Here is a 24,067-nt window from a genome sequence, read left to right on the forward strand (position 1 = left end):
ATATATATATATTCTCCCTCTTTGGCCTTCAATACAAAATAAACAACAACAACAACAACAAAAAACATATTGGCACATCCATGCTTTTCTTTCACTCTAACTAAGTGCCAAACAAATACTGAGCAAACTTCTTCAGTTGTAGCTTAGTGGCTGGTTTTGTCATCACATCAGCAATCATGTTGTCAGTAGGACAATATTCCAAACATATCCTCCCACTATTCACAGTTTCTCTTATGAAGTGATATTTTATATCAATATGTTTACATCTTTGCCTGTTTACAGGATTCCTGGCTAGTGCAATAGCTCCTTGGTTATCATCATAAACCTTGGTTTGTGCATACTGACATCCATCAATACCCTTGAGTAGCTGTTGCAAATACATACACTCCTGTATGGCTGATGCTAAGGCCATGTATCCTGCCTTGCAGGTAGAAAGTGCAACTGTTGGTTGTCTTCTACTCTTCCATGAAATGAGAGAGCTTGTGTAGGTGTGTAGGTGTGCCATTGGATTGGCAACCCCCCCACACACCATTGAAATGCTAATTGTTGGGGGACCCTGATGTAAACAAGACGAAAGTATTTCTCAGGTCTGCACCCCCTTAACAATTGTATGTATTGAGCTGGACTGTACTGTACCCATTCTGCAATCTGTTAAAATTTGATATTACATTTACATTTAGTCATCTACCTATTGAAGCGTTGAGAGAAAAAGACAGCCAAGATTGTACTTTAAACTAAATTACGTTTATTTGCCTGTATTCTAAATTACATGCAATGCAAAGTAGAACTGTAATATGTACTTTCTCAGTCAGTGCTAAATGCAGTCCTCTTATGCAGCATCACTTTTCACATCAAAACAAAAGTAGAACTGTAATGTGGACTCAGTCAGTCACACTTATTTAACATGATCAAATAATTATTATAATATTTTTTACTTCACTTTGAAATATTATAGTGAAATATTTTGCAATGTTGTCGCATTTATCTTGTTGAAATCCTACAGGCTCTTTTTTGTAAGTTGACTGGTTTGCACACCAATAATACAGTGCAATAATAGAATAGTAGAATAGATAGTAAAATTATGCAATAGAATGGCCAGAGTAAAATAGTGCTACAGTACAATCAACAGCGGGGTGTATTAGAAGGCTATGGTGAAGAGGTACGTTTTTAGCTTATTTCTGAAAATATTAAGAGATCTAGCTTCCCTAATGTCCATAGTGTGTTCCATAACTTTGGTGCATAGTTAGCAAAGGCTGCATCACTGATTTTCTTTAGACTGTGACTCGGAACCTTCAATAGTAGATGATCGCAATGTTTATACTTTGTATATAAGGAGGAGGACCTTGAAATCAATTCTAAATGTTACCGATGATTACTGATGTAAACAGGGGGATCCTGATGTAAACAAGATGAAAGTCTTTCTCTGGTTTGCATCCCCTTAACAATTGTATGTATAATTGTATGTAATTGTATGTATAACATCTGCCAAATTTTTTTATAGTTTTTGATTCGCAGCGGGATCCGGAGGCGCCACTGAACCGTGAGTCGAATCAGTGAATCGGTTCATTGCCGTGAGCGTGTATCGAATCGCTCACTCACTGAAATGATCCGTTGGGCACATCACTGACTGTTGCCTTTGACACACCTCTGATGTGGGAGATGAGGTCAAAGGACATGTCGTGACGCAGTTTGACAAGGGTGATAAATAGCTGATCTATGGGTGAGATTATGGTGCTCCTTGTCTTCTCTGTGTGCAAGAAAGAAAACAAGTGCTGAAGCACTGGCCAGGTAACACCTGTCATCATCTTGCATTTGGTGTCGTTGCTGTCCACACTCCACAGATGAAGCGGTCAAGGAGCTTGACTCGACCTTGGTTCTCTGTTGGTCACCATCCTCCTTGGCTGCATCACTCTCCTTTTTTCACGCCGCTCATGGCGACTGATGTTTGTTGACGTAGATGGTGTAGACTGTGATGTTGAAGGGAATACAGATGGTATGTAGTCTGGGTGTGTTTGGTGACCTTTGCTCCTGAATGAATGAATGAAAACGTTATTAACAGATTGCAGAATGGGTACAATACAGTACGGCTCAATACACACAATTGTTAAGGGGATGCAGACCAGAGAAAGACTTTCGTCTTGTTTACATCAGGGTCCCCCATGCGAGTTCTCTCTCTCTCTCTTGGATCAAATAACAAACTCAGCAAGGCCAACGGCTTCTCTGTTACAGTGGGTGACAATATTGTCACAAGGAAAGATGAAATTACCTACCTGGGTTCCATCCTAGAGGCAAATCTTTCCTGTGACAAAATGGCAACCAATGTAATAAAAAAAAGTCAACCAACGAACAAGATTCTTGTACCGGATCTCCTCTCTGGTAAACAAGAATACCCTGAAGACTCTGGCAGGAGCACTCATTCAAGGGTACTACGACTATGCTTGCACCTCATGGTACCAAAGCACCTCAAAAGCGCTAAAAACTAAATTACAAACATCACAAAACAAACTGGTCAGACTACTGCTTGACCTTACTCCTAGAACCCACCTCACCCCTGCCCACTTTGACTACCTAGGATGGCTTAGAGTAGACGACAGAGTACAGCAACTTGCAATGGGCCTGGTCTACAAGATACTGTACACTACACCACTAAGATACCCATGTACATGTCGAAATACTTCCCAAAGGTCAGTGAATACCACGACCACAACACCAGAGGGAGTTCCACAAATCATGTTCAACCCAGATTCGGCTCAAACAAGGGACTAAACACGTTTCGCAATTATTAAAATGATAATACTTTTATTAATATTAATTAGGCTACTGCTGGCCATTCATCAAGCGAGACATTGCTGATTGTTTATGTATTTTATAAGACAAGACTACAGCAGCCGTGTATCTTGGATGTAATGATTGATTGATTGATTGATTGATTGATTGATTGATTGAAAGAAAATTAACAGATACAATACAGTACAGCTCAATAAACACAATTGTTAAAGGGATGCAGACCAGAGAAAGACTTTCGTCTTGTTTACATCAGGGTCCCCCATTTTCAATTCATCATAACATGACATACAGATACAGTACTGCTACATCTATACATTTATGACATACCAGATTTACAAATACAGTACTGTTTGTGATACAAAAAGAGTCTAAAAAAGAGAGTATATGATAACGTTAGCACACTGTCGATGGCTCATTGATTTAACTGTAGCTACTGTACAGTAGCAAGCCAAGTTACTATGGGGGACCCTGATGTAAACAAGACGAAAGTCTTTCTCTGGTCTGCATCCCCTTAACAATTGTGTATATTGAGCTGTACTGTATTGTACCCATTCTGCAATCTGTTAAATAAAGTTTTCATTCATTCGTTCATTCACTTACCGATCTTTGTGCACCTTCTTAGTTCAAGTGTCGAACGAAGTTGGACGTTGCATGATTGCATCTCCATCTGTGATCCTCGAACCGCACGTTTTGCATACTGCGATTCGTTTTTTGTTTATCACCGCATAGTTTTTATAACAAAACGCAACAATCCTGGGTAGCATTTTACATTTCGCCGTTCGGAATGAGTGAACTCAGCTCTAACATTACTTCCTGACTATGCATCGCTCGTGCTATCGCGCAACGTGATTGGTTGTTTACTTGTTTATTGCACAATGTCGCTCTATTGGTTGGATTCTTATTATATATTATTACTATTGTATTATGCACATCGTTGCGGGCAATTTCATTTTATAAATAAAAAAATATATATATATATTAGACCTGCTGGGATCCAAACCCCGGGCGTCGGCTTGAAAGGAATGGGCATTAACCACTAGACCACGGTACTAGACAAACAATATCCATTATATATCCCTTATATGAACCTCCACTAGCAATCGACAGGTTTTAACTGGTTAATTATTTTATTCAGCAACATTGCTTTAGACATATGGTATGGTATTTATTTTAGACAACAAAACATATACAGATCGTTATACAGTATACTGTGTAGGACGTTGTAGCGTCCGTCTAATGACTTTGCGCCTCCTGGCGGCATAAAATAGAACAGCAGCCTGGGTTCCTAATTCATTTCCACGACGTGATATAACCGTGCGCACGTCGCGGCAAAGTGCCCAGGAAAACTAAAAGCTTCATCTGTATATGAGAAATATGAGAAAAATAAAGTGTAAACTATATAATTACCTCTGAATATAAAAATATGAGGTTTACCACAATGAAATGTAGGTTTGAGTGACGTAAAAAAAAATATAAAATTAAAAAATTATAATAATAATAAAATATTTTTATTTTATTTTATTTTTTAATGGAAGAGCCACACATTGACGGGCAAATAGCCACATGTAGCTTGCGAGCCACGGGTTGGCCACCCCTGCGCTAGATACTCGCAAAGTGCTGTGACTTTCGTCTGTTCCAACGGCCCATATGTGGAATAACGTTCTAATTACATTTTCCTGAAGTCATTTTGAAATTTCAGAAACCGTGCCAGATAAAATGGGTACTTTTAGGAAAAGTCATTGAGTGACAGAGCTGGAGCTCGACCGAGTGATGAGGATACATTTAATGAAAATGCCTCGGGGTCATTTGACCCCTTGTCGGCTGTGCTAGTGCTTCCCTTCCCAGAGACTAGAGCATTTCTCTCCTCTCCCCAGGCTCCTCAAGGCCGTTCCTACCGCCGCCTCTACTGCCATGTGCTCTGTGCTCTGTGCTTTGTGCCGGTTGTCGGACTATACTCAAATCAACTCGAAATGGATCTAATCAGTGGATTGCATATTTTCGTCAAGGAAGCAGAATAAGGCTGACCCTCTCTGCCTCTGGGACATTTCAATCGGGCTACCAACTTGAAGTGGTGGACATTTGGATTATCGAAGCTTTTTGGATTGCAATAAGAAGATTTTGGATCTGTTTACCGGGCACAGGACCTACCAAAATGAACTGATTAAGACACTTGGACACATGCATTCAGTCATTTGGACGGAGTTGTTAAAACTCACTCCACTCAAATCAATAGAGTTATAATTCACTCTACTCAAAATCAAATTTAAATCGACGTGACTGGGGAAATGTTGCCAGTCAGTCAACCAAAACAAATTCCTGGACGACTCCAAGGTCGAACTGAGAGCTGCTGGAGTCGAAGGCCCTCTTTGAGATAAGAGTGGCATGCGGCCCCCCCACCCCCCTCCCCCCATCCCTCCTCCTACGTGTATGGCCCTGTGCCTCACGTTGGTGACAGCAGCTAACTTGTATGCGTGCTGGAGGGGGGAGCCAAGGCTGTTTCATCACCAAAGTCTCACCCCCCAGCTGACAGCAAATGTAGTCAGAGCCCCACCCCTTCCTGTGTTGCAGGACACTAACTATTTCCTCCCTCCCTCCCGTCGAGGCGCAGCCGGCTGGCTGCAGCAGACTATACATATATGCTGTCTCAGACATACTGTAGTCGACATGTGTCAACAAATGTACATGCCTGTTTGAATTTATGTTGTACCATTTTTACTGTAAAAATGTAATGATTGTGAAATGATTGTTTAATAAGACTATGCGCTGTATGTGTATGTCACTGAATTTCCCCAAGGGGATTAATAAAGTATCTATCTATCTATCTATCTATCTATCTATCTATCTATCTATCTAATCTAGATTAATTACAGAAAATTGTGAGATTAATTAGTAAAACTTTTTTATCTATTGACAGCACTATATATATATTATTATTATTATTATTATTATTATTATTATTATTATTATTATTATTATTATTATTATTATTATTATTATTATTATTATTATTATTATTATTATTATATAAAACAGGTGGTAGGCATATATATATATCTTATTAGATAGAACAGATGATATATATTATTAGATACGACATATGATATATATTATTAGATAAAACAGATAATAATAATAATAATAATAATAATAATAATAATAATAATAATAATAATAATAATAATAATAATAATAATAATAATAATAATAATAATAATAATAATAATAATAATAATAATAATAATAATAATAATAATACACTTTATTTGTATATAGCACTTTTCATACAGAAGTTGCAGTTCAAAGTGCTTCACAACAGTAAAAAATACAGGCATAAGCGAGCATGAAAAAAAGATAGAGAGGCAGCAAGGTAAGGTAAATCACAGTGTTTCACATTAGGATCTAGCACACATTAGGCCATTATGTTTACAATAATAAAAATAGAATAGACAGAGTAAAAATAAAGTGAGGTTGGATTCAGTTTAAAAAATAGGCAAAAAATTATAAAATAGAACGGACATACAACAGGGTATTTAACATACAACAGAGCAGTGCATCAGTAAGAAGTAAAAAAGTGTGATACAATAGTTCAATTTTGAATTACAACAGAGCAGTGCTCTTAAAATTACAGTGCATAGAACCGACACATGAATTTGATAGGAAGTGTAGGTAGGGTAAGAATAGTGCAGGTAAAGTACAATTGTGGTAGGATATCCCTGATGTTTCATTTAAATGCCTGAGCAAAGATATAGGTTTTAAGCTGTCTTTTGAAGATGTCTAGCGAGTTGGCTTCCCTGATGTGTTGGGGTAGTTTGTTCCATAGTTTTGGGGCATAGTTGATAAAGGCTGCATTACCGATCCTCTTTTGACTGTTTCTGGGAGCCTCTAGTAGTGATGTTAGTGATGTAGCTAGATCCCTTTCCATTTAGAGCTTTGTATGTAAGGATAAGGACCTTGAAGTCAATTCTAAATGTTACAGGAAGCCAGTGTAGAGCAGCTAAGACTGGACTAATGTGCTCTCTCCTTTTGGTTCTAGTTAGCAGTCGGGCTGCAGCGTTTTGGATTAGCTGAAGCCTCTCTGTGGTTTTCTTAGGGAGACCTGTAAAAAGTGCATTACAGTAGTCTAACCGGCTAGATATGAATGCATTAATTAGCTTATCAGCATCATTTTGATTAATAAATGGTCATACTTTAGCAATTTCTGAGATGGAAGAACGATGTTTTGGTCACTTTGTTAATATGATAATTGAAGTTCAGTTCTGAATCTATGATAACCCAGAGACTTGTGACCTCAGATTTGATCCAAGGGGTTAGTCCTCCCAGGTTCTTTATTAACGTTTCTTTTTTTGTTTTGGGGCCGATAATTATAATTTCAGTTTTGTTCTCCTCTAGTTTCAGGAATTTCTTACTCATCCATTTATTTATTGCCAATAAGCAGTCTGTGATTGAGTTAATAGCTGTGTTAACAGAAATGGCTATGGGGCGACAATAATATGTACAAGAGGCATGGTTTCCATCTTTGGCCTTGCTCTGCTGGCAGCGGTTTATTCAGTCACATTGACTCATACCACAGCAGCTCATGTGTTCTCCTCTCCGGGAGAGGCATGTGTGGCAAGAAGAAAAAGTAGGAGGGAACCAAGACTTATATACTCCCAACCTGGCGTAGACAGTAGAAGCGCCCTCCAGTGGACACAGATATATATGCAGTCATGGGAGTAGTAGAGGACAGTTACAGTTAGTTACAACCATGCATACACCCTCTAGATTCAACACTCCCACTTATGGTTGCTTAGTACACTGTATGAACTCTTCAAAACTATTTACAAAGAAAATAACATCAAAAAGAGTATGGCAGTCAATATTTACACACCAAACATGACCTCTGCAAATCTCCTCAGTTTCAGACGCTATCTCCTTCGTCATAGCGTCTGCTACCATGTCATCTGTTGGACAATAAACCAGTGTCATCCTTTCTTCTCTGATGACAGATCTGATGAAATGGTACTTTATATCCATATGCTTACACATCTGTTGACACACAGGGTTTCTCACAATGGCAATAGTACCCTGGTTGTCCTCATAAACAACAGTTTTCTTATATACATAGTTATCCAAGCAGTTGTTCTAGATAAATACACTCCTGTATCGTCATGGCCAGGGCCATGTATTCGGCTTCACAAGTTGACAGTGCCACTGTGGGCTGCTTCTTTGTTTTCCATGAAACCAGTGAGCTGTTTGTGTTTAAACTAACACAGTATCCAGTAGTACTCCTTCTATCTGTGATGTCAGCAGCCCAGTCTGCATCACTGTAGGCTTTAAGCCCGAAGCCTCTGCTGCTCTTTCTGAAACAAAGTAGTTTATCTACTGTACCTTTGAGATAACGAAAAACATGTTTTACCGTGATCCAGTGTTCCTCTGTGGGATCAGCAAAGTGATGTGACAACTTACTCACTACAAAACATAGGTCAGGGCAGGTACATCTTGTTAAGTAGATGAGGCTACCCACGGCTTCCCTGTACATTTTTACATCTGTCAGTTTCTGAGCATCCTCCTGATAATCAAGTTTCTGATCACATGGTGTTTCCCTTGTTCTACATTCCTGCATGTCAAAACGTTTCAGGATCTTTTCCACATATCTCTTCTGGGATACTGTTACACAATTTTCGGACTGCTCAAAGTCCATGCCTAGGAAATGCTTTAACCTGCCAAGGTCTTTCATTTTGAATCTGGTGGAGAGCATACCTTTCACCTGATCTAGGTTCCTAGAGTTGTCTGCTGCGATGATCAAATCATCCACCCAAATGACGATTATCACTTTTCCTGACTCTTTTGACTCCCTTGAGTAAACACAGGGGTCTACTGGATTCTGTAGGAAGTGATCCTCGATGAGGCATGTGTGAATCATCTCGTTCCAATTTCGGCCAGACTGTTTCAGGCCGTAAAAATGGATTTTTCTAGCTTGCACACTAGCTTCCCCCCTTTATTTTCATAACCTTCAGGTTGTTCCATATATATCTCCCTATCTATGGGTGCGTGCAGATAGGCTGTCTTCACATCCATCTGATGTAAAATCAGATTGTCCTCAGCTGCTTTCTGAACCACTACCCTTACACTGGTCAGGTTGGCTGTGGGGGAGAATGTTTCACCATAGTCTATCCCCTCCCTCTGACTGAAACCCTTAGCTACAAATCTCGCTTTGTACACAAAAGTAGGAGGGAACCAATACTTATATACTCCCAACCTGGCGTAGACAGTAGAAGCTCCGCATATAGCGCCCTCCAGTGGACACAGATATATATGCAGTCATGGGAGTAGTAGAGGACAGTTACAGTTAGTTACAACCATACATACACCCTCTAGATTCAACAAGCTGTATCATTTGGTTCAGCAGATATGTACATTTGTGTATCATCCGCATAGCTATGGAAACCTACATTATGTTCTCTGATGATATCACCCAGCGGTAACATGTAAAGGGAGTAGAGTAAAGGACCTAAGCAACTCCCTTGTGCAACTCCATAGTTGTTGTCATATATCTCAGACATTTAACTCGTGTCTGATCCTGTTTAACATAGAATTTCCTCCCTCTGATGTATGTTCTAAACCAGCTTAGCACATAGTCTGAGAAACCGACAAGGTTTTCAAGACAATTGATTAGAATATTGTGATCGATTGTATCGAATGCTGCACTGCGATCTAGCAAGATAAGGATGGATACCTTATTCTCATCAGAGTTTAGTCTGAGGTCACTGATTATTTTGGTGAGGGCAGTTTCAGTGCTATGAAACTTTCTGAATCCTGATTTAAATTCTTCTAATATGTTGTTTTCTTCGAGAAATGAATAAATTTGACCTGAAACTATCTTTTCAAGTACTTTACTAATTAATGGTAGGTTAGATATTGGTAGATAGTTTGCCAGTACATTACTATCCAAGTTAATTTTTTTAGTAATGGCTTTACAACTGCTGTTTTAAAGGCATCTGGGAAAATACCAGTTATACGGGAAGTTTTGATGATATCTAGCACATGGCTTGAGACACTATTAAACACCCGTTTGAAGAAAGCTGTAGGTATAGGATCAATGTCTGAGGTGGAGGAGTTACACTCTGAGACAGTTTTGCAGAGTTCATCTAATGTAATCATGAATCTTCTCATGGTTACATTGTGCGGTTTGCCGTAATCAGCTTTATTTCCATCATGAGTAATGCTGGCCCTGATCAAGGTTATTTTGTTATTAAAGAATAGTGCAAGTTCTTCACACTTAACCTTTGATGACTGAGGAGGTGTAGGGGCAGTGTTGAGTAGTAGATTAATAGTGGAAAAAAGGATTCTGGAGTTTCCAGCGTTTTCTGTAATGATTTTAGAGAAGTAGTCTTTCCTTGCTAGGCAGATGGTTTTATTATAGGCAGTTAAAGCATTTTTGTATATATCACAGTAGATAGTGCTTTTTGTTTTTCTCCATTTTCTCTCAGCTGCACGACATTTCCTTTTTTCTTTGTTGACAGCATTATAGTTCAACCAAGGGGATGCTCAGATTTTCTTCTTTTTCGTTTTTAGTGGGGCGACAGATGATATATATTATTAGATAAAACAGATCGTGTATATCTATAGATAAAACAGATGGTGTATATATATATTTGTATTGCAGATGTTGACAAAGTTTTCCACCTGGGACATTATTTGCAGTTGAGAAAAGGTAATAAATTGCCCTGTATCGCAATATCGCGTTATGTCACAATATTGGAATGTCTCTCTGCCAGTCATATTGCACAGCCAGAAATGTACACAGTTCACAATGTCAGATTCAGATTCAGATTCAGATTCAGATTATTTTATTGTCACTGCTTTTTTAAATGTATACATTCAGAAAAATGTGAGATGCTTGTTTTTCCCGGCTCCTCAACCGTAGTAGATTTGTAAACAACAATACACAACGATCTATACAAACTATAAAAGAAAATATAAAATAAAAGGTCCTGTGTCTTATAAATGGCATTTCCCAGTGTTTAGCATTGTTTTCTAGCAATGTGGGGTTGTATCAATGGGGTCTGTGTCTCTAATTCTCATGTTGGCTCATCAGTCCAGTCTCGAGTTCACGAGATCCTCCCTCACTGAACTAAGCTATTCTGAATTTAGCATACTTGTGACATCCAAGAATTCTCTGCATAACTAACGCTAACCCCTCTATGGTTGTAGCCACACTCAACCATTCACTCAACAACAGAGCGAGTGGAAATACTGACACTTCCTCAAACGGGTTGACGTGGCGCGGGTGCCGACAGAGACAGCAGAGAACGAGCGAGCGAGAGGGAGAGAGGGAGAGAGAGATAGAGAGGGAGAGAGAGAGAGAGGGACACTGAGCATTTACACACACACTCCCGACCGCACGCGCGGGGAAACACACACACACGCAGTCGGGAGCACTCGCATATCACTGTCAACCTGCTGCAAAATATCATTGTGCACGCTCCCACGTGCGCGCCCGTATTCCGATCCATGCAATAATATTCACAGGGGTATATATTGTCATTTGAAACAAGTTACCAATGCATTGTTCCGTGGGATTATGCCCCCCCGCGGCGAAATTAATTAGTATCCCCCTCAATCTCTCTGTCTCTCTCTGTCTGCCAGTGCAGACTGTGGGTGACTGTCAATCAAAGTGCTTATGGGCGGAGCCCAGCCCAAAACAGCTTGAAATCTTGAAGTGGAAAAATGCTGCTTTAGAGTACTTGATTAGAAATACAAAACAATGATTAAAAAAATTTACAAAAAATGTACAGATGTGTTCCATAGACTCACAGGAATTGTGTAACATTGCCCAAATAGTGAAAGGAATAGCAAAACACGGGACCTTTAACTCATTGACCGCCACGCATTAGCCTCATCCTGTAGTAGCTACCGCCAGCACTGTAAACGGTGGGAGTCGCTCACCTTGTTTGTAGGGCTATAACTATTTAAATATTATAGCTATATGCAATACTATGGCCCATTTGACATTGAGTATCTATCGTTCAAGATGTGAAAAAGGAATATTTTTTCCATCCATACATTCTCGTTTTATACCGTGGTGAATATAAGTATAGTTTTAGAGTGGTCTATGGTAATTCCTGGGAGGCTAGTAATAGCCCCTGACTCATATTATACTTAATCCATTGGCATTTCGTCCCTATACACGCTACAATAAAAAATTCAAATGCATTTGATCGGTATATTATGTTCCATCATGCATGAAAGGGGGGGGGGGGGGGGGCGTTTCTGATTAATTGATTGTCAATAATGGCATTCGTTAGTACAACAGCATACGCTGATCAGGGCGATGGCTATGAAAACAATGGACAACCAAGCTGAAATTGACGTTAAATTGCTCTTACCTGTGGCCGATGAGACTCCAAAAAGAATATTCCAATTATTTGATTGCCATCTGCTAGATTGTATGTCCATTTGGCCCACGCCATAACCCCAAACACCATAATGAATATGGCGTCCTGAAAGCGATTCAATGCGATCGAGTGAATATCTTGATCCACGTTACAAGAAAACTCTGCCCGGATGACTTTCAATGACGCACAGCCACATACACAGAGTCATAAAGGAAGTGTGACATCGGCTGCATACCACCAGGTGGCGGTATCGGACCGTTGCGATCTCAGACACATTGCCACATAGTACCACAGCCTTCCAGGATGAATTATGAATGGAATTGGCGAATAAAAGAAATAACGATCATAATAACGAGTATACTCGTTGTTGGCGTCCAACGATTGGCGGGCTATGACGAGTATACTCGTTGTTGGCAGCCATTGAGTTAATGATTCTACCATGTAAATAGCAGCAGTGTGTGTGTACTAAATGTGCTTGTGTGGTGTGTACTGTAAGTCACTTAAGGTGCTGTTGTGTCTATGCTCATGTGATAATTCAGAGTATATCTGTCAGTAATCGGTTTGCCCGGTGGAAGTAGCTGTCCAGTGTTCTCTTTTACCCATTTACCATTATTTTGGATGTGGACCTGAGACCGCAGTACCGTCTGCCAGATGGCATGAGCTCAAACAGTTTGTGGTTTGGGTAGCTGGGGTCTTCCATGATCCTGTGTGCCTTGCTGACACACCTCTTTGTGAATATACTGTCTATGGTAGGTAGCTTGCATCCGCAGATCTGTAAACCATATGACAGCATAGTAGCTGACAGATAAACAAATTCCACTGTACTGTATTAAGAATAAATATGTGCTTTCGTATTATTAATAATGATGTAGCCTACATACAGTATAGATTCTTGAAGAGTAGTCAATTTTTGTAGATGGAAAATAGTCGTCTTACAACCTTCTATATTCACATGCATCACATTAGATGTACTCTGCAAAACTGTCTCAGAATGTAACTCCTCCACCTCAGACATTGACCCTATACCTACAGCTTTCTTCAAACGGGTGTTTAATAGTGTTTCAAGCCCTGTGCTAGATATCATAAACACTTCTCTTAGAACTGGTATTTTCCCAGATGCCTTTAAAACAGCAGTTGTAAAGCCATTACTAAAAAAAACCTAACTTGGATAGCAATGAAATGGCAAATTATCGTCCAATATCCAACCTACCATTCATTAGTAAAGTACTTGAAAAGATAGTTTCAGTTCAAATAAATTCCTTTTTTTTTTTTCTTATCCCCCCTCCTTTTTCCTCCGATTTTCTCCCATCCCAATGTTAGTCGTTATGCCAATTCCCAATCCCCTTCCTGGTCGCTGCGCACTTACACCCCACAGTCGGTCTGGGAGAGTGGAGGCTATCACGTGCTTCCTCCGACACACGTCTAGCCAATCAACCGTTTCTTTTCACCTGGCAGCGCGGACTCTGACCGAGAGGGTGTAACGTGTGGAAGGATCACACTACCCCCGTTATATCCTATCCGCGCTGAGCAGGCGCCCCGACCGAACTGTAGGAGTCGCTGTTTACAACGACCCGGACCCACCCCGCCAGCTTTCCCACCCTCTAATACTGCCAATTGTATTAGTGTGAACGGCCAGCCAAGCTGGTGACACGCCGGGAGCTGGAGCTGGATTCGAACAGGCGTTGGTGACGAACGCAATCTCCGCTACGCCACCTGACCGCCAATAAATTCCTTTCTTGAAGAAAACAACATCTTAGAAGAATTTCAGTCGGGATTCAGAAAATATCATAGCACTGAAATTGCCCTCACCAAAATAATCAGTGACCTCAGGCTAAACTCTGACGAGAATAAGATCTCCATCCTTATCCTGCTAGATCTCAGTGCAGCATTTGATACAATCGATCACGATATTCTAATCGATCGTCTTGAAAACCATGTCGGTTTCTCAGAACATGTGCTAGGCTGGTTTAAAACATACATCATAGGGAGGAAATTCTATGTTAAACTAGGAGATCACATGTCTGATATATACGACAACAACTATGGAGTTGCACAAGGGAGTTGCTTATGTCCTTTACTCTTCTCCCTTTACATGTTACCGCTGGGTGATATCATCAGAGAACATAATGTAGATTTCCATAGCTATGCGGATGATACGCAACTGTACATATCTGCTGAACCAAATGATACAGCGATTAGCTCCATTACAGACTGCTTACTGGCAATACATAAATGGATGAGTAAGAAATTCCTGAAACTAAACGAGAACAAAACTGAAATTCTAATTATCGGCCCCAAAACTAAAAAAGAAACATTAATAAAGAACCTGGGAGGACTAACCCCTTGGATCAAATCTGAGGTCACTCGGTGCGGTTCTGGTGGTGAAGTTGCAACATTGTTGCATTCATCATTTGGTTCGTCTGCATTCACACAGCAATTTGTCAGGCGCACCAAACTATCTGAACAATGTCACGCGGTCGAAAAGGACGCTCGTCTATTGGACACAATGGAGAGTGGAAATCCCTCCCCTTCAGGAAGTGAAATGCGCGTCAACACAAACTGTGTGAAGCGTGATAGTAGCAGTAGCAGAGGCGTGGCATTGATCCATCGTTCGATTATAATTCCCATTACCGCCATCCTCTCGCTAAACAACTTGTACACCTCGTTGTTTTTGTGAGTGCCCACAAGCAACTGTTTTATTTGGTCTTCTGCCCATTAGGGATTTCACTTCGCCCAAGTCTGTCCACGAGACAGGTTTACACAGTGTGCTTGTTTTGCAGTAAATGCTGCGCGCCGCGGTAATAATAATAATAATAATAATAATAATCAGCTGTTTTTTTTCTTCCTTCTATACCCCAAGATGCACAGTTAAATATATAGATAGAGATAGATATATAGATAGATAGATGGATAGATAGATAGATAGATAGATAGATAGATAGATAGATAGATAGATAGATAGATAGATAGATAGATAGATAGATAGATAGATAGATAGATAGATAGATAGATAGATAGATAGATAGATAGATAGATAGATGCAGTGTGCTTGTTTTGCAGTGAATGCCGCGCCGCGGTAATAATAATAATATACCCAAGATCCATAGTTTATCAGGTGACTTCCTACGTTTGGTCTGTGTTTGTTCAAATGAAGCGAACCGAGACCTATATTTTTGGTCGGACCGAGTTCGACGCGCATTCACACAAACCCAAAAAAGCGGACTATCGAATTCTGGTCCGATAGTCCGGACCAAACAGCTCCTGTGTGAAAGCGACCATAGATTGAGAACTGAACTTCAATTCTCATATTAGCAAAGTGATGAAAACATCGTTCTTCCAACTCAGAAATATAGCAAAAGTACGACCATTTATTAATCAGAACGATGCTGAGAAGCTAATTCATGCATTCATATCTAGCCGGTTAGACTACTGTAATGCACTTTTCACAGATCTCCCTAAGAAAACCACAGAGAGGCTTCAGCTAATCCAAAACTCTGCAGCCCGACTGCTAACTAGAACCAAAAGGAGAGAGCACATTAGTCCAGTCTTAGCTGCTTTACACTGGCTGCCTGTAACATTTAGAATTGACTTTAAGGTCCTTCTCCTTACATACAAAGATCTAAATGGACAGGGACCTAGCTACATCGCCAACACTCTAATAAATCACACACCAGCAAGAACACTGCGATCATCAGCTGCTGGACTACTAGAGGCTCCCAGAAACAGTCAAAAGAGGATCGGTAATGCAGCCTTTATCAACTATGCCCCAAAACTGTGGAACAAACTACCCCAAAACATCAGAGAAGCCAACTCGCTAGACATCTTTAAAAGACAGCTTAAAACATATCTCTTTACTCAGGCATTTTACTGTGGGGTAATGCAGGCAAATATTTGATGCTCTGTTGTGAGGAGAAGATGACTTTTGACTTAAATCTTATCAAAGTTGTTTAACATTCCAGTTAGGTACATTGTGAACATCACCGCCTAGCCAAGGTTGATTCTCCTAACTGGGCCATTTTCATCTGATTGAACAATCTTATCACACTTTTTACTGTAACCTTGTTATTTAATTTGTATGCTTGCTTATGCCTGTATTTTTTACTGTTGTTGTATGTCCGTTCTATTTTATAATTTTTAGAAACTTAATCATTTTAAACTATTTTATTATTTGTATTACTGAATGAAACTGTAAACAGCCTATTGGGATGCTAGATCCTAATGTGAAACACTGTGATTTACCATACCTCGCTATGCTCGCTCATGCCTGTATTTTTTACTGTTGTGAAGCACCTTGAACTGCAACCTCTGTATGAAAAGTGCTATACAAATAAAGTTATTATTATTATTATTATTATTATTATTATTATATTGTGACCTGCATCAAGAGCTTGGTGAATCAATGCATACACTTTGTGCTGATGGAGCAATATAATTGGCCAAAAGGCATTCAACATTAATTTATACTAATTGATTGTTTCAATTGAGTTGGAGATTAAATTAGATATTAGCTCCAGAGTCAGATATTACAACTCAAGATTTACTCTGCACCTCTACCTCAGACCCAAAATTACCTTTATAAATGATTAGACTAATATATTGGTTATTCTTGTATTGATTTTTTTTGTATTGCCCTCTGAATTTGCCACAATATTATTATGAACACCCTCTAGAAGGCCAATGAATGCTCCGCTTTTCATGTTGAGGAACTGATCAAAGACACCTTTTATTATTTATGATCAATTTAAGAAGCATTCAAATATACATACATCATTACATAATAAAATAAAATGTATTATCGTTATCAAAATATATTTTTATTGATTAGCTAATCTGTTATTGTTCGCAGCCCCTAGTTTTACCTTATCTGTACTGGTAAATAAAATGAAATAATTTAAAAAATATATATATATATAATACGTATACTGTATATATACAGTATAATTGAAAAAAATAATTAAATATTATGTACTATGCTACTATACCTATATTACTACCTCCTACTATGCTAATATGTCTACACTACTATACACTCAGAGTGTAGCACTCAAGTTTGACACTGTTTGACGAACAATCTTAGTTACCCTTAGCTGCCAGAGTTGTACCCCTCCTGCTGACTTGTGGCTCAGGAGATAGAGCTGCCGTCGGGACGATTGGTAATCGAAATGTTCCTGATGCGATTCCCACTCCTCCCGGCAACGTGTCGAAGTGTCCTTGAGCAAGACACTTAACCCCTAAATGCTCCCGATGAGCAGGTTGGCACCTTGCATGGTTGCCTCCGCCGTCGGTGAGTGTGTGAGTGAACGGGTGAATGTGAGGCATGCGTGGATAAAAGAGCTATATAAATGCCGTCATTCACTCACGGTTAACCACTCTGCCCCTAGTGGCGGCTCACGAGCAACGCGCTTCGCATCGGAGATGCCCATCCGTACCGCTCCGCTGGAAACCGAACGGGCGACCTAGCAAGGTTAGCCAGCATTGATCAACCGACACCCTGATGATTAGTCATATTATCATAACAGGGGAAGAGGGTTCTTAACAATACCTGGATGCAGCCGTTACACACAGTCTCACAGCTGTTGATAGTAAATGTCACCCAAGCAGAAGAAGACTCCCCCCGAGAGGTTCATTAGCAAACGTGTCACATGTAGCACATCTGCGTTTGTTTGTTTGTTTGTTTACAGAGAAGGAGGGGGGGGGGGGGGGGAGTTATTTTACGATCCTCCCAATATTTATGTGTACTCAGGAGCAAGGGATCCTATTAGCCAGGCTTCGGTGCGACGCCTCTGCCTATAGCTCCTTTCTTCCTGTTGATTGTTTGCGTGAATGCTCGGGAGATTAGGGTCCCGCACGGAATGCAAGCAGCGGGCCGTTCCGGATGACAAAGAGACAACAATTTAATTGCTGTGAATATTACGTTTCGACCTTTCCGCCGCGTGTGTTTGCGGCGTCGCTCACCGATTGTGTGCGTGCGTGCACGTGCCTGTGTGTGTGCATATTTGAATCTGCGGTAAATATGATGAAGGAAAACTAATTTACTTACTCCACAATGACATTGTCACCGTAATTGTATCATGGGATAATTACTGTTATTATGTTGGATAACTTCCAAAACCAAGCCGATTCACTGAGGTCTCACTGTCAGTCTACCGTGACTCAGGACACGGCTGAGGACCAGCTGCCCCCGGAGAGACTAATAAATGGCCTCTGTGAGAAACAAGAGTGTCTGGCAATAATAGCCGGTATTCAGGATGATAATGTATACTGGTGTCTGTGTCTAAGACCTATGAATATTTTGTTACTGTATGCAATCAGAACCTTTGCATTAATCATTCATGGTCTTTGTGGCCCATTATTTCAGCTATTCAATTATTAATGTTTTGGACTGACTTTCTGCACATAATCAAGTACATACTATATCACTGGCTTGCTGCATCTTGGGCCGTGGGGGAAGAGACCTGGGATAATACATATATATTCTCTCTGTGGTTTAACGTGTGCCTCTTTGATTAAGACCCAGGTCCGGAGACTAGGCGGAGGGGTTTAGCCCTGTAATGGACGGTGTCTGTTCATTCATAATGATCTTCGCAATGTGTTTCACTTTTACTTCAAGCCCAGTAAAATCCCAAACAATACTACAGGTTATTGCAGGTTGTGTATGCAGGGTGACTCAGGAGGTAGAGCGGTTGTCTGGTAATCTGAAGGTTCCTGGTTCCATTCCGGCTCTTTAGATTAGATTAAAATGTATTGTCATTATACAGTCAGTACAGTACAACAAAAGGACGGTTGGCATCCAACCAGAGTGCAAATTTAACAGTAAAGTGCAATAGTAATACAATGTACAGATGATTAAACTGGGTATAAAATATATAAATGAGTACTACTGAGTGTAGTGCTAATCAGATGTATGTACAGAGTAGTAGTGTTATTATGTACAGGTATAAAGACAATTAACAACTTTCACTCGACACCCCTAACTCCTCCTTATGAGCAGGTTGGCACCTTGCATGGTTGCCTCCGCCTTCTGTGTCTTGCCGTCATAATTTGTAAAGCATTTTGGATAAAAGTGCTATAAATAATCGCAGTCCATTTACAGGTTATTCAGCCGAATGGTGTAATTGTGATTTATGCATAGTTAGTTTGGAGTGGGCTTCCATAGGGAGACATTGGGTCTCATTCTCCAACGAACTTAAGACAAAAAATTTGCTCTTAGGGCCATCTTAGATTTTGGAATTCCCCAACCATCCCTAAGCTTGGATTCAGCCCTGACTAAGAGCAGGATTTAGGAGCGCTGAAGAGCACTGAATGCAGGTTATATATAAAACTACAAATGTCTGTCCCATTGTACCAATCAATGGGATATATTGCATGTTGCCTATAACCTGCATTCTTTAAAATGTATAATTAATCAATAAAACAGATATCTAACAAATAAGAAATACAAATGCCACAGAAGGCATTAAATAATAATTATTTTCAATCGTTTCACAATAATTGCATAATTGTGTTTGAATATCTGAGTAAATTATACATTTGTCCAAAATAGCTGGTTCAGATATGGTCCAGCTGCCCTGTGATCAGATGAATCCATATTATTTATTTTTCCGACATCAAATGCGTAATTCTTTATCGTACAAATATTGTAATATGTATTTAAATTATGATTCATTAATTCCAAGGAGGCCTGTAGAGTTGACATGAAGGAATTACTATGATTCCTCCCAAATAAAGCCGAATCCAAGCTTAGGGACAGTTGGCGAATCCCACAATCTAAGATGTCTTAAATGGCCCCAAGAGCAAATTTTTTGTCTTAAGTCCGTTGGAGAATGAGACCCATTGATCATCGTGATTGGTGCACAGCGCTACAGCAGAGATTATATTATTATTACATTTTGTACATACTGTACTCAATTACATATTGAAAAAGCGCACTTTTTGTCTATTTCTGGGGTCGTTCAACAGGCTCACAGTTTCATTGGCACAGCATTGTATTGTTGTGCTAGTTACTGAAAAATAGTAATTACTTACCATTACTAGTTACTTCATTTCAAAAGTAACTATGTTAGTAACTCAGTTACAGTACTTACACTAAAAAGTAATGCGTTACTGTGAAAAGTAACTATTTAGTTACTTAAAAACAAACAAAGAAATCGATCGATTGCTCCCATTGATGCCCTTACAGATTCTTACAGTCAAAATCTGTTGATCAACTTGACAGTTTCCATTAATTTGCATTCACATCACTGAACTCTGCTAAGCAATGTGGTCTATACAAACACAAACCTGACACAAACACAAAGATATGTTGTCCCGACGTAATAAGAAATGCGGCGTGTCGAATCAGGCGGTTACATTGTATCGCTGCGTGCCTGCACGTTTAGCTCGGGGGGCGTGCTCGTTTAGGTTCGACCCGCATGCACGTTTAGGTTCTAGGTTGAAATAAGTGGACGCTTAGGTTGAAGGAACGGCCTTGATGTTGGAGCGTTTCATTATAAGCATTGCATTTTGTTTTTAGATGTGCAACAGGCAAAATAAGTAATGTTTTTATTTTCTGTAACACAATATTTTTGGTGTGATAGAATGGGAGCCAAGTCATGCTTTAAAACTTGTGTAGTATTGATGAGATGCCCTCACAGATTCTTACAGTCAAAATCTGTTGATGAACTTGACAGTTTCCATTAATCCTACTGCAGACACAATGATGAGATAGATGATAGTGTGCTATGGTTGGCTCTGAGTCCAGATTGGTGTGGGTTTAGTACTGAGTGATTTGAGAGAAAGGACTTAAGCTGATTATATAATAACCAAACTGTTATAATAACCAATATCCCCCCCCCCCCCCCCCCCCAGAGTTCTTCTTGGAGCTCCTGGACAATTCCGAGAAGTCCCTGAACGACATGTTCACGCGGACGTACGGGAAGCTGTACATGCAGAACTCGGAAGTGTTCCAGGACCTGTTCGCCGAGCTGAAGCGCTACTACACGGGGGGCAACGTCAACCTGGAGGAGATGCTGAATGACTTCTGGTCGCGACTGCTGGAGCGCATGTTCCAGCTGCTCAACTCCCAGTATCACTTCTCCGAGGACTACCTGGAGTGCATCAGCAAGTACACGGACCAGCTCAAGCCCTTCGGCGATGCGCCCCGGAAACTGAAAGCTCAGGTCACCAGGGCTTTCATTGCCGCGCGGACGTTCGTGCAGGGCCTCATGGTGGGTCGGGAGGTGGCCAACAGGGTCGCCAAGGTGAGTCAGACCATCTATTTCCGATAACATCCTGGACTGTTGTTGAGCTGCACGCTTCTGTGGCATTCAGTTCTATTCTGTATGTAAGTGAACATGCAGGGGACAACTATTGATGAAATAGCCTACACTACATACAGTATAGCAGGCTAAAGACTGTCAATGTGATGAAGATGTCCATACGTTTATCAGTCCAGTAAATCCTTCTTTCAAAGAAGATTACTTTATTGTCAATGTACACAAGGCAATTGCAATTAGTCTTTCCACCTCCTATTTTCTCCTCATATCCCTCCTAGTTACACACAGTCCTCGTATCCCTCCTAGTTACACACAGTCCTCATATCCATCCTAGTTACACACAGTCCTCATATCCCTCCTAGTTACACACAGTCCTCATATCCCTCCTAGTTACACACAGTCCTCGTATCCCTCCTAGTTACACACAGTCCTCGTATCCCTCCTAGTTACACACAGTCCTCATATCCCTCCTAGTTACACACAGTCCTCATATCCCTCCTAGTTACACACAGTCCTCATATCCCTCCTAGTTACACACAGTCCTCGTATCCCTCCTAGTTACACACAGTCCTCATATCCCTCCTAGTTACACACAGTCCGCATATCCCTCCTAGTTACACACAGTCCTCGTATCCCTCCTAGTTACACACAGTCCTCGTATCCCTCCTAGTTACACACAGTCCTCATATCCCTCCTAGTTACACACAGTCCGCATATCCCTCCTAGTTACACACAGTCCTCGTATCCCTCCTAGTTACACACAGTCCTCGTATCCCTCCTAGTTACACACAGTCCTCATATCCCTCCTAGTTACACACAGTCCTCGTATCCCTCCTAGTTACACACAGTCCTCATATCCCTCCTAGTTACACACAGTCCTCATATCCCTCCTAGTTACACACAGTCCTCATATCCCTCCTAGTTACACACAGTCCGCATATCCCTCCTAGTTACACACAGTCCTCGTATCCCTCCTAGTTACACACAGTCCTCGTATCCCTCCTAGTTACACACAGTCCTCGTATCCCTCCTAGTTACACACAGTCCTCATATCCCTCCTAGTTACACACAGTCCTCATATCCCTCCTAGTTACACACAGTCCTCATATCCCTCCTAGTTACACATACACACAGGGGAAAATTCACAAAGGGAGTGTGCAGCTTTTTCTGACGCAATGCCTGTGCAAATTGCGCCAAAACAAACCTTGCTATTCACAAAGGGTGAAATACTTTGCTAACTGCATTGCCATCATCATTGCGTCTCTGTGTGACTGTGCTATTTGCGGGTATTTAAATGAGGCCTTATTGCAAAAACACTCCAATTCGCAAAGATCTGCGCTAATTGCCACGCGCAGTTAAAACCTGTTCCACCCCAGGTGAAAATCTGCATACAATGTATACCTAGGTAAATGGAATATTGCACCACTTTTACAAGGGCTATTTGCATATTATTGGTATCTAGGTACATCTATGGACCTCAGTGAATGTATTCACAGTGTCAGAAATATTGTGTCTATTACTAGGCTTGCTTAAATTGTGATGAAACAAAGGAAAATATGAATTATGATTTTTCTTTGCATCTTTGACAGTGAATAACACCATGATAATAATGACCAAACTTAAAAAAACTACCACTGACCTCGTTCAGTACCCTCTTGAGATCATGTGTACAAAAAATCTAAGGAAATTAATAAAGGGAAGATGATAAAACCGAATGTTCTGTATATACAGTACTGAATTCTCCCATCCGGACCAATGCAATTTGAAATATTATTATAGAATATAGAATATATGCTTATACATTACCTTATTATAGCCAATTCGCACATTATAGTATATTTCAAATGCCCGAGTTCAATTTGGATTTAGTATCACCAGGCGTGCATAATAACAGATACTGATATATACTGTAATCGACTGTACTTTTTTTATTTCCCCCACAGTGTAACCGTTTTGAAACTAATTTCAGATCTAATTGTTCCTACATGCTAACAATAGTGAGGATAAACTGACTGCATTTCAATATTTGTCAAAAACGTTACCTTTTGTGGCTTATTATCACGAATCATAACAATTATTGATATGATTCATTCAGAACGCTGAACTTTGAACCACCATAGTATGTGACAGGAAGTGTAGATCGGATAAATTTCAACGCTGGCCGACAGCTATGAATGTCCTCTACAAAATGGCAGCAAAAAAACTACAATTCCCATGGTTAAAAATTTCCATTTCCGGTTCCGGCTTGGATAGACGATCGCAAATAGAAAACTTAAAACGATATATGGACACTTTTAACCTATTGCTAACCTATTGCCAACCTAACGTTTTACATTCTACATGCTTTTGTGACATGTTAGTGATGTTAATACTTGAAAACGGTTGATTTTAAAATCGCAAATTATTTCCATCACTCATAAAAATATGCCTATATGATCATAATGTCAAAAGGGGTCGGTACCGACCCTGTGGGGGGGAACAGGTGACGCTATTTATGTCTACAGAGATTTGGTGGTAACTAAGCGCATTTATAAGGGGTGTCATTGCCAGCGTCTCCGACCGTTAGGTAATAATCACAATAAAGACAATAGAACCTGCACACTCATATGCTCCAGAATAAACTTTTAACTTATAACGTTTCTACAGATC

General features: G+C 40.2%; 1 protein-coding gene across 1 annotated transcript in view; it reads left to right on the forward strand.

Moving 5' to 3' along the window:
- The window catches only part of LOC311223399 (glypican-6-like), a gene marked incomplete at its 3' end in the record, with an annotated part of 851,697 nt that overhangs the window by 320,353 nt on the left and 507,277 nt on the right, over positions 1–24,067 (forward strand). Inside the window, exon 3 of the mRNA XM_084308187.1 lies at positions 21,012–21,403. Within this exon, the coding sequence (XP_084164313.1) occupies positions 21,012–21,403 (392 nt within the window). The remainder of the gene's footprint in view (positions 1–21,011; positions 21,404–24,067) is intronic.

Source organism: Notolepis coatsorum, assembly GCF_963971535.1.
Source record: "Notolepis coatsorum genome assembly, chromosome: 1".
NCBI lineage: Eukaryota > Metazoa > Chordata > Actinopteri > Aulopiformes > Paralepididae > Notolepis > Notolepis coatsorum.